The 12106-nt window shown below is 42.9% G+C and overlaps 1 protein-coding gene across 5 annotated transcripts in view; it reads right to left on the bottom strand.

Moving 5' to 3' along the window:
- The window catches only part of ZFYVE9 (zinc finger FYVE-type containing 9), a 118181-nt gene that overhangs the window by 37088 nt on the left and 68987 nt on the right, over positions 1 to 12106 (bottom strand). For 4 of the 5 annotated variants that reach the window (XM_053313642.1, XM_053313643.1, XM_053313646.1 and 1 more), the window contains 5 exons: positions 10667 to 10766; positions 4175 to 4243; positions 2166 to 2342; positions 1371 to 1540; positions 537 to 660 (listed from right to left, as the gene is read on the bottom strand). In XM_053313642.1, coding sequence (XP_053169617.1) covers positions 537 to 660; positions 1371 to 1540; positions 2166 to 2342; positions 4175 to 4243; positions 10667 to 10766 — 640 coding nt within the window. The remainder of the gene's footprint in view (positions 1 to 536; positions 661 to 1370; positions 1541 to 2165; positions 2343 to 4174; positions 4244 to 10666; positions 10767 to 12106) is intronic. The other variant, XM_053313644.1, reaches the window with a different exon arrangement.

The following is a 12106-nucleotide window of genomic DNA, read 5'->3' as shown; positions in this document are numbered from 1 at the left end:
GTCATCATGTTCCCTTCCTTTCCCTGGGTAACAGGGATATAGTGCCCCCGCAGGCCCGAAATCTTGCTTGTGCAGGATTATTTGGGTGCAAAGAGCTAGGAAGATGTGAGCAAGCAATTGTGACAGTCTGTCAACAGATCAGAATGGAGCTTGGATCTCTACAGCAGATTTTACCAGCAGACAAACATTAGCACTGATAACTGCTCAGAGACGGGCTGAAGAATTTCCCCCCAGAAATTGACACTTTCTTGGAAAGGGAGCCCTATCTTTTGGTTTGGTATGCATCCTAATGTATCCTTGTCCTCATCACTCTCCAGTGCACCTGAATGGTAATTCTATGTGCCACCACAGAATTTCCATTTGCATAAGAAATTACATATAATTAACACCATTCTAAGTTTGGCCTTGTTCACTGACTACCATTCAAAAGACTGTTTGACCTTGACCCAGCACAAGCTTCGGTTTCAATAGGGGCTGCTCCATGGCATACTATAATTCATTAAGCACATTCACTGATACTCTCATTCAGCTCTCACCTCCTTTTACACCAGTAGAGATGAGAATTGGAGGAAGACCATCTTCAGGAATAAGGTTCATTGCACTGCCAACTGGACTTCCAACCTGAGTTATAGTTCTTGAAAATGCCAATATGTTTTCAGTCTACAAGAGGTGAAAAACATGAGCACTATCACGTAAATGTATAGTTATGCAAGTATGTATAATTGGGCACACTCAAATATTCACTTTGTCAATGTCAACACAAGGTTCAAGAGCAATCTGTTCCATAGACCTTTATGTAAAAGCAGTACACTGATAGCTAGGCTGTTTGCACATTCTGCCTAACCCTAACCTCACCTCTACTAAGGCCAAGTATCCATTTTCAATACCCATATAGATATCACAGTATCCATATAGATATCACAACTAGAACATTTGAACTGTCCAACAAATGAAACTATGTGTTTCAGGTGTCCCTACAGCTGTACCAAGTTTAGTTCAAATCTGTTCCCATGTGCACCTCAAATGTTCGTGCGTCCGCCATCTTGAATTGGGGTGGATGACGTCATCTCAAACTACACCGCTGAGGCATCCCTGTGTGTCCCTACAGCTGTAGCAAATTTGGTTCAAACTGGTTAGGTGGTTCACAAGTTAGCCCACTTGCATCTCAAATGTTTACAAGTCCACCATCTTGAATTGGGATGGATGACTTAATCACAAACTATGCTGCTGAGGTGTCCCTACAACTTTACCCAATTTGGTTCATATTGGTCCAGGCATTGCAAAGTTGATGGGACACACACACACACACACAGTCAGGTGATCTCATAAGCCTCCTGGAAAGTAAGCTAAAAATCAATGTATTTCCTCACCTCTGCTGGTGAAGTATTGTTGCTCATGGGCTTGCTTGGATCATGTGACACTGCTAGTGCTCCTGTGGAGGTTGTTCCAGTCACCATTAATTTGGCTGCATCAGCAACTTCTCCATTGGGTAAGATGCCATCAGCAAACCAAACACGTCTTTGTTCTCTAGGCTGAGCCACTAGAGAGAGAGAGAGAGAACTGCTTAATAGAAGCAGCACATGTGCAAAGAGAAATTAAACTAGCTTGACTAACGTATAAAGTGGTAATAAGAGAAATATGTTCAAATGCTCACTAGAGGTAGGAACTTTGAATATTTCCAAGGCCATGATCTAAAGAAGCTGGTTTTAGTGAAGCAGTCCCCACTGTTTTAAAAAGTTCTGTTTAATAAAGAACTTCTCTCTCTAGAACTGAGAACTGCTGCTGCAGAAACAGCAAGCAATGGGCAGGTTCCATTCTTCTCCGTGTATACATTACTACTTTGGATTGCAGCCCAAGTAAAAAACACTACTAATCAGCAATTTTATAGCATCGTTAGTGTGCTAAGTACTCTGTGTTTGTTATCACATACAACTTCATATCACTGTTCAGATTTTGTGGATTAAAAAAACTAAGGAGCTACTGACTTGCTCAGAAAACTCATGGCTGAGTAGAGATCTGAAATTAGATCTTCTGCATCTGAGCAGAAATCATATTTCATTAGATTGGACAAATTTACAAATTGAATAACAGGATCAGCCAGACAATGACAGTTATTCAAGGGGGCTATTTGTTTCTCAAGAAGGAAAATACAAAAAGATTCCTACCTTCTGCACCTGGATGTTTTAAGACACCAACAGGTACCATAACAGTAGGTGGTGGAGAGTTCAGAGCTCCAGAAGCCTGGGCTTGCTGCAAGGGAGGAATGGTAGAACAGTACTCAGCAGGATTGTTAGGATTAGGACTCTGGCTTGAGGCACTCATCATGTTCTCCCAGGCTTGTGCTAAGAAAACAAAAACACACAAGAAGAGGCAATCCGTTACCTCTCAAAAAACCACAAGTAACCATGCAACTGTAGCCATTCTAGCAGGGCTGTCTGCAGGGTGGGGTGGGAGGCAGAGTGGACAGGTGCCCAGGCCCCATGCTGCATCCCAGCAATAGCAAGATGCACTCCTCTAGTTTCAGAATAATATTGATTCATCAAGGGGAGCCCTCAAGTTATTTTTGCCCTGGGCCCCACACAAGCTAGAGACAGCCCTGCATTCTAAGATTTCCCTGTCTACTAGGTCAGGGGTTCCCAACCTGTGGTATTCCAGATGCTGCTGAACTACAACTCCCATTGTCTCCAGCTACAATTCATAAGAACATAAGAACATCCCTGCTGGATCAGGCCCAAGGCCCATCTAGTCCAGCATCCTGTTTCACACAGTGGCCCACCAGATGCTGCTGGAAGCCACAGGCAGGAGTTGAGGGCGTGCCCTCTCTCCTGCCATTACTCCCATAATATAATTAAATGTGGCTGGGGATGATGGGAGTTGTAATTCAGCAACACCTGGAGTACCACAGGTTGGGAACCCCAATACTAGGTCAATGCTTCTCTTTTTCATTAGAAACTTTTGCAAACTGGGAAATGTAACTGGTTTTCTCTTTCAGTCCACCAATGTGGAATGAGCACAGGTATATTCATGTATGCAGACTAATAACAAGTTTTATTTGCAGGGCCACCCTCTAAGAGAATTTTGAATTATGATTTGAGTGTTTATCTTCTGTAAATCTTTGAAATCAGGTTTTGTTATCCTATATTAAATGTTAGAAGCCAGCACTGATTACTAAGTTGGTTTGGTTTTTGGTTTGTTTGTTTTTACCTTGCCAAACGCAGAAGAGTTTGCATTAACTCCTCTTTGCCTTTCATTGGTGACAAATGAACCTGGTTGTATGCACATTGCTGTGTACTGCAGCTGGCAGTCTGACCCTATCCAGACCTTTAGTTATGGGGATCCAAACATTTGCCTGTGCTTCACAGGCTGAACTACAGCCTATGAGAGGCAAGGTGGACAGCTCTGCTTTACTTGTCCCTCTAAAAGCCATACACACATCCATAGTTCACTTGCGTTATCAACCATAGTAGTAGGACAGGGTTGCTCCTACAGCAGGTTGGATACTCAACACAGACAGTGAAGGTAGTTCCTAGTACCAGAACAAGCTGCAAAACAAGCTTTCCCCTTTAACCTATTCTGGAAGCTCAGTACTCCTGTTACTATAGAATTGGGCTCAAACTCTTTAACACAGCTAAAAAGCAGGAAGTGATACATCACTACACTATCCCAAATCCAATACAAAGGGCTAGGGCCAAGATTGGTGTACTTTTAATTACTATTACAACATATCGCTATAGCCCAAGGCTGCATAACTTTGGTCCTTCTGCAGATGTTGGACTACAACTCCCTTCATCCCTGACTACTGGCCATTGTGGCTGCAGATGATAGAAGTTGTAGTCTAAAAACAGCTAGAAGGCTGACATTGTGCAGCCATGCTATAGCCAAATAAGGAGTCAAATACTTAAAAGAAGGACAACGCTTGTGCATTTCTACTCTTGGGCTTGAATGGTATAAAGGCAGGAAACAAAAAACCCAGTCTTTCCTTTGTAGCTGTTATCAGTGGACAGCTATTATTCAGAAAGATTTTGACAATAGAAGTAGTAAGTAGTAAGGAACTGTAAGTAGATGTGCACTCTTATCTGTAGATGAGTGACAGAAGCAGACACACACCTCTATCCTCCCCCACACAGGCATCACACACAAATAAACCACCAGTTGAACAAGCAAGGGAAGTTACCACATTTAAGATCAGAGCCTTCTGAGAGCAAAGAATGATGAACAGCTTGCTGCACTGTAACAAAGGAATCTGGAACACCAAGGTAATTGAGTACATCAGATGATCTTACATGCAGCAAGAAAGTATCACTACATTAACCGGGCACTAGACATGCGCATGAATGGTCAGATACAAACTGAGCCAAGTGCCTGATCGAAAACCAAACCGGCCCTCAGGGAAGGGGCCCAGTCCATGATCAAACCCTTGCCGACAGGGTTGTAAAGGCCAGCTTGTCAAGCCCTCTTTGCAAAGGATTCTTCTATCCCTCTACAAGCAAAGGGAAATCCTCACCCAATTCCCCTTTACATAGCCGCTTGATCCATTGAACTGGTTCGCGGACCCGCAGTTCAGTCCAAATTCAGACCTAACAGCAAAAAATGGTCTGTGCACACCCCTACAAGGCACTGCTGCAGCAGTATAGAAGGTAAATGTAGAGTTGGTTCTAGATTGAGAAATACCCATCTTTCTCCTAGATAGTGAAATATCCATCAGTAGACAGTGTGGGCTCTCAAATAAATAGTTTTGTTCACCATCACTAATGAGTTGGCACTGGTATTAAAAGGCTTTTTAAAGGAAATCATTATAGCCCCATGAATGTTAACACAGAGACTTTCAGGTTCAAATGAATCCATTTCAGATTCCATCCTTCCATCAAATGACCAAAATTATTCATAGCTGAATGGCATCAGTCATCTTTACTACAAAATCAAGGACCCCTTATACAGCACTAACTTCCCTGTCTAATAAGGGAATAAGACTAGCTTCCCTGTCTCAAAGAGTAACATTGCTTGCCTGCAAAAAAAAAAAAATCAATGTCACCTTAGTCACTACTTTTTAATTCATGATTGCAATAAAACCCACCACTTCCTGTCACATTTCTATCAGCCTACAGGAAAGGATGTTAATTTTTAATGCTTTAAATAGCTTTTATACTTCACTAACCCCTTTTCATAGTACAGCACAAAATTTAACTATGGGATTCTGAGCAACCATTTGCGATAGATAAGAAGTGACATGCCTGGGCTCATTTACTTAACCTTTTAGGCCAAGCATCTTTTTTGGGAACCAAAAATTTAATATATTAACAGATGCAACAGAAATGCCCAGTACTACTATCAAGATCATACATTATGTGTTACTTGCAAGCATTTCTTCCATTGATCTTAAAAATTATGAAAGTAAGGTCTCCTAGGTTTTCCTCTGTTCAAAAGAAGTTTCTTCAGAATCATTATTTTATGACAAGATTAAATTGTTAAAAAAGCATACACTGTATATGATTTAGTAACCAGTATCTGTTCAGGAGTTGATGAATTCCAATGAAAGAGAAAGAGTTCAAGTTACTTTTACAAGTGTATCTAGGTACAATTTAAAGCTCTGCTGGAATCTAATACATTCATGTAACTCCATGAACACAACAGCAGGTTGCTTACCTGTAATGGTAGTTCTTGTGGTGGTCAGACATAACTTCACAAGTGGGCTTCACGCATGCGCCAGAGCACGATCAAGAACCTTCCAAGCTATTCTACATTTTGGGGGCAGTAGCCATACCCCTATTCTCTGCTTGAAAGTGAGGCTATTTCCCATTTCTCCCTAAGTTCTGGAGTCTACTGTACCCAAATAATTACCTTCCTGCAAAAAGGAGGAAAACATGGGTGTATGAAGGTACAGCTGACCACCACAAGAACTACAGTTACACGTAAGCAACTTGATGTTCTTCGTAGTGGTAACTGTATCTCACACAAGTGGGTGCATGCCAAGCTGACTTACTAGATGGAGGGAGCAGGAGCCCTTAATGGTATCAGCAGACGAATTCAGGTTGAAGAACTGCCTGTCTGGTATCCTGACAAGCCTTGATGTCCAATGTATAATGCTTGATGAAGGAGGGCAGTAAAGCCCAAGTCGCCACTTGACAAATCAAGTCAAGTGGCGAGGGATCAAGTCAAGGGATAGACAATCAAATGCTGTGGACATAGCCTGTGCTACAGGTTTTCTGGTAAGTTGATAATAAAGTCTGATAGTAGCTACAATCCATTTGGAGATAGAGGGAGAGCATTAGCACAATATTTTTTCTGTATGATTGTCTCCGTAAGTGAGAAAAGGGAAACTGGAAGTCCAGATTGTTTCTGTCCTCTGTACATAGAAGGCCAATGCTCTTCTAATGTCTAGAGTGTGGAGTCTTTTTCTCACATTAGAAGTGGGGTTAGGATAGAAAACCAGGAATGACAATTGTGCTCTGTGGAATGTAGAAACCACTTTAGGGAAGAATTGTAAGTCTGGACATAGAACCACTTTATCCTTATGGAAGACTAGGTATTGGGCAGGGTCTGACTGGCAGTAGACCCTTAACTCGTCTACTCTGTGGGCAGATGTTATAACCACTAGAAAGACTGTCTTTAAGGTAAGGAAATGCAGGTCACAAGATACCAAGATACAAGATACCAGGGGTTCAAAGGGCTTCCCCATAAAGCTGAAGAGAACTGGTAAATCCCATGGGGGTGGGGGACCTTAGGAACGTTTGGGTACCCTGGTGGCGCAGTGGTAAAACTGCCGCCCTGTAACCAGAAGGTTACAAGTTCGATCCTGACCAGGGGCTCAAGGTTGACTCAGCCTTCCATCCTTCTGAGGTCGGTAAAATGAGTACCCAGAATGTTGGGGGCAATATGCTAAATCATTGTAAACCGCTTAGAGAGCTCTGGCTATAAAGCAGTATATAAATGTAAGTGCTATTGCTATTGCTATTGCTACATATTAACCAGGCCCTTCAAGAAATTTTTGACCAAGGGATCAGACTATGAAGACAGGTCCAATGAGGCTTTCCAGTGTGCTGCTATGGTGGCTAATTGTATGCATAGAAAACACTGATAAGCCGGACTTCTCCAATTATAGTAGATAGGACAAAGTATAGGTTTTTGGTGCAGATCTTTGAGTGACCCCTTTGCATACCACCTGTGCAGAAAACCTCTTCCACTTTGTGTTATAGGAGCTTCTTGAAAACTGCTAATAGTCCTAAGTAATTTATGTAGTTGTGCTTTTCTGAATGAGACCACAAGCCTCTGACCCTTATGTTTCAAAGTTGTGCTCCAAACAAAGCATCTGTGGTAATGCAGGTTGCCAGTGTAGGGGAACAGAAACTCATGTGGCCCTTTGGATTTGAGAGAAGTGTCCATCTGACTTCTATGGACTTGAGAAGATACCATAAGAATGGTTAACTGAGGTTGAGAGTGCGGGTTGTAGGTGTCTAGAAACCATCTTCGTAGGATTCTCATATGAAGCCATACATGCAGTAGAACAGGAGTTGTGGAGGCCATAAGTCCTGGCAGATGTTGAACAGGGTAGGCTTTCTTGGGTGATGCATGAGATGTGGAGCTAGGCTGCAGATGGTCTGAATTCACTCTGAAGGGGGAAAGATAGCCTCTTGGACAGAATTGAAGATGATTGCCTAGGAACTTTATGGATCTGGATGGGGTCAGGTGGGACTTCTTGTAGTTGATCCTGAGACCTAGGGTAGACAAGAGGGCTATGGTGTGACGTACATCATGAGTCAAAATTTCCATGCACTCTCCCCATAAGGAGTCAGTCATCTAAGAAAGGAAGATCTGAATACCCTGTTCTTGCAGATATACCACAACCACTGCCATGCACTTGGGGTATAACTAAGGAGCTGTGGAGAGACCAAAGGGCATTGCTTTGAATTGCAACACTTGAAAGCCTATCTGAAATCTTTATAATTAATTCTCTTAGCCAGGCAGCGTGGGGATGTGGCAAGGCAATGCATGCCGGCGATGGAGGCACCTAATTATCTGAGTTCCATTTGGCCGGCGGAGGCACCTGATTGGTTGTTATGAGGAGGGGCCATCTGGGCTGCAGCCTGAGCTGGGAGGCAGGAGGCAGCTGGATGGACTGGCCCTGGCCTGGTGCCAGAGTGGATGAGTGGGCTTCTATATATTTAATTATCTTGGGACACATGTGCCCAGGATTTGGCGGTGGAACTCTCACGACACACTGCAAGAGTTCCGAAATGGGAACTCTTCAGGCAGTGGGCCAGGGGGAGAGAAAGGCGGCAGCAGGCAGACGGGTGGGAGAGAGAGAAAAATGACAGCGGCGGGGCCCTTCTTGGCCACCCGCCACAGCTCTGTGTGTGGGGAGGAACAGGAGGGGAGGAGGGCTGGAGAGATTGTGCTGCTTCTAGTATAACCGAACTAGGCACAGATTGCTTTTGCAAACAATGGTTGTCCTCCTCTTGAACCTTACAGAAGTTTTCTAATTTGTTTGAGGTTGGTGACAACATAGCCGGTTTATCCCAACATGTCCTAACAATGTCCATTAAAGCTGGGTTCATGGGTAGGAAAACCAAATGTGTTGTATCAGAGTCAATTGGTCTGGATATAGGATCTGGAGAAGGTTTGGTGGCTCCTTAGGTTGTATGCCCAATGAGGTAACCATCTGTATTACTTGTTCAGTAAACAATTTGAGGTCCTCAGATGGTGACGGGGGCTTTGCATCTTCAATCCAGTCTGAAGGTGTTGAACTGGATGCCAGGTCTACTGATGTTTCCTCCTCAGTGCCCTTGTTTTCTGAATCTGAGTCCAGTTCAGAGGACAGTGCTTCTGGAGAGTTATGTTCAATTTTTTCCTTATGCAGTTGACATGGCAGAGACTCAGGGGGCTCCACCAAGATAGGTGCTGGTTTTGGCTTCATGTTAGGAGGTGGTGATGGTTTGGTTGCTGTATGTGAAGACAATCCGCTTTTGCCTGAGCTATTTCCTTATGCAGGCTGTACTATATGGCCTTGGGGAGTGAGATCTAGATCTTGTGCAGTAGGTGCTTGAGGATCGGCTCCAGGAATCATTTCTTTCTATGTATCGGGACCGACAATGGCCTTATGATCAATATGGATCCCGATCAGCCATGCCATAGCGATCATCAAAGAAATATACATATCAATCAGTGGTAGCTGAATTCAAGGGAGAGTATGCATATCTCGGTACCAGGATCTGTGAACATAATGCTGATACTCAAGACTGGGTCTGGGGTTTTCTGTCTGGAAACAGAATGATTGGGCTCGAACTCCTGATCCGGTTCGAAGGTTGATCTCAGTGGAGCCTTCCAATTCCTCCCAATCCGATATGGATTGCCTCGGGGACTCTGGTTCCAAAGACAGTTGTGGCGAAGGTGAAGGTGGCTTCGGATCCAATGCTATGGGTACCGGTACTGGCGTCTTCTGGGGGATCTTAGGCAACTTAGATGTCAGCTTTGGCTGGTGTATAGTCTTAAGAGCAACCGTTAACTGTCCCTAGACTATGACTAGTTTCTTTTTCTTCTTCTTTTTAGGCCCTTGGTCCTGCTGAATTTGTTTTTTCTTCATTTTCAGCAGCTGAATGACACCCAAGGAGTTCACTATAGCAGAAGAGGTGCTCGGGGTAGGAACTCTCAGAATTGGAGTTTTTACTGGCCCTGAGGGACACAGAACCTAAGTGTCCAATTTCTTTTGAGTCCTCCGTCTCCATCGGTATCCAGCAAAGTAAGGTGAGCAGAGGACGATCTGGGCAACGAAATGGGTGGCTGGGGAGATGATGAGGCCACCATCAGTGAGGGTGCAGAGAGCGCCTTCTCTCACAATAAGGTGTGTAATCTGGGTACCCTGTTTCAACGGGCATGTTTAGTAAATTTTTGGCAATGAGAAAAATTGTCAACTATATGTGTCTCCCCAAGGCAGATGAGGCCGCATTGGTGCCCATCAGACAAAGGCAATTTAGCCCAAACTGTATACATCTTTTAAAAGGATATCTTTGTCATCATACAAGATCCCAAACTAACTCTGCATGAGGAAGGGAAGGAGGGTGGGGAAACCAGGTAAATTAAATGCCAAATGACAGAGTGAGAGAAACACAGAAAGAGTGAAGAAAGGAGAACAAACAAAAGGCAATTCAGAAAGAAAGGTCATTCAGCTATGGAAAGTTCTCCAACAGAACGTAGTGAGGTTAAACATGTGGTGGACAACTAAGAACTGAGGGGGAAATGGGGAATAGCCTTGCTTTCAAGCAGGGAATAGGGAGCATGGCTAATGCCAAAAAGAGACAGCTTGGAAGGTTCCTGATCAGGCTCCGGTACATGCACAAAGCCCACTTGTGTGAGGTACAGTGACCACTACAAAGAAAAAAGGAGCTGTCCAGTTTTCTTCCTGTATCAAGGACTGCATTGTACAATGAAAAATCTGAGGGCCTGCCCTATGATATTGTTTGTAGAAAATAGAGACATTCTGGGAAGCCATTGTACATGTACCTTGGATTCTAACTATCATCACTCTAAAAATAATTTTCCAGATCAAAATCTCTTCCATTAAGAAGATAAAATGTGTTCAAATACACTATCAGCCTTAAATCATACACGTTAATGGTTTTATCCCACATGAAATCAATGGAACTTCACATTTGGTTCCTTCCCCAATACTTACCATTCATTAGTACTGAATGGCAAATTACACACACTCTAGCTTCCTTTCGGTCCATATACAGCAGCTTGCATTTCAGACTGCAGCAGGCTGCACAGAAGACCTTAAGTAAACAGGAAAAATATATTCAGCCACTTAGCATTATCTTATGACTAAACTCATTTAAACAGATTGAATTCTATATGTGATTTACACAGCAAAGAGAAACCAGCAGTGTTTTTTTCCTCATCCGACAGGAGAAGCGCTATAAAGTGCAACACAAAATAAGCACTTCATACAAATAGCAAAACTGATTACCTGAGTTTCAGACTGAATTTAAAAATCTACAGTTCTGCAATGAATTACGAAGTTGCCATTCTAGAAATGTATATAGATTGGAGAGAACAGTAGCTGACATCCTGACTAGCAAAGCACATCATGGGGTGTGGGGATGTGACTGGGGCCTGTGTACAATTTCCCCAGTCGTCCACACACATGCTAGCAAGTGAAATGTCCCCATTCTGCCCACACTCCAGAAGCACTCTGGAAGAGATGAAACACGTTACTGATCTGTTTCACATAAGTGCACAACAGCACAGGTGTAGAGGAACTGGGAAGTTGGGTGTGTTCTACAATCGCATCCCCAAAGTAGCTCTTTACACATGCACTTCATTAGTCAGGATGTCAGCCAGTATCACAATAGGCTCTCTCTAGAGAGGACTTTTGTTTAAAACATGTTTACTTTCTTTAAGCATACTGAAACAGATCCTAATGAACCATGCATGGTTCAAATAGGTTCAGGGACTCGGAAAGCCCCTGGGTTGCTCCATTGCATTCTGAATCCCAATTGCAATTGCACAAGTGTGCAACACACTCCTGCCTTAAAGGGACATGTTTCTGCTATTAGTGAGAGCTTCTGGAATGTGGGGGAAACCTCCAAAATGTATTACCCTTAAGCAATTGCATTCAGGATTTAGAATGCAATGGGGCAGTGCAGGAGTTCTCACTAACCTCCCATAGCTGTCTGAACCACTCACATTTCATTAGTTGAGATCTCAGCCACTTAGTAGAATCTTTCAAAAAATGATGAATAATCACTCATGTTTGTAGTCATATCCAATGCTGTCATAAGAAAGTTTTCAGAGCAAATATATGATCTTTGTACTTAAACATTTACAATTAATTTATAAACTTTAAGATGAACTCTTTAGTTGAATTATGGTTTCACATTAGATCAAAATTAATATTCCAAGGGATGACAAAACTACAATTTACAATGTGCATCTCCCAAGCAGTTAAATGAAAGTTCTTACTCTTTTCACCTCACTAGACTGACAATTAGAAGTGGCAGTAGCGGGGGGAAAGAAAACCAAAAGCTATCCAGTTGTTGAGCACATATTAAGATTATGTTGAAAATGCAAAATAAGTTATAAACCTGAGAAAATATTGAAGTATGAAAATGAG

Source organism: Hemicordylus capensis, chromosome 4 (genome assembly GCF_027244095.1).
Source record: "Hemicordylus capensis ecotype Gifberg chromosome 4, rHemCap1.1.pri, whole genome shotgun sequence".
NCBI classification, from domain to species: domain Eukaryota; kingdom Metazoa; phylum Chordata; class Lepidosauria; order Squamata; family Cordylidae; genus Hemicordylus; species Hemicordylus capensis.
This window is presented reverse-complemented; position numbering and strand designations above follow the sequence as displayed.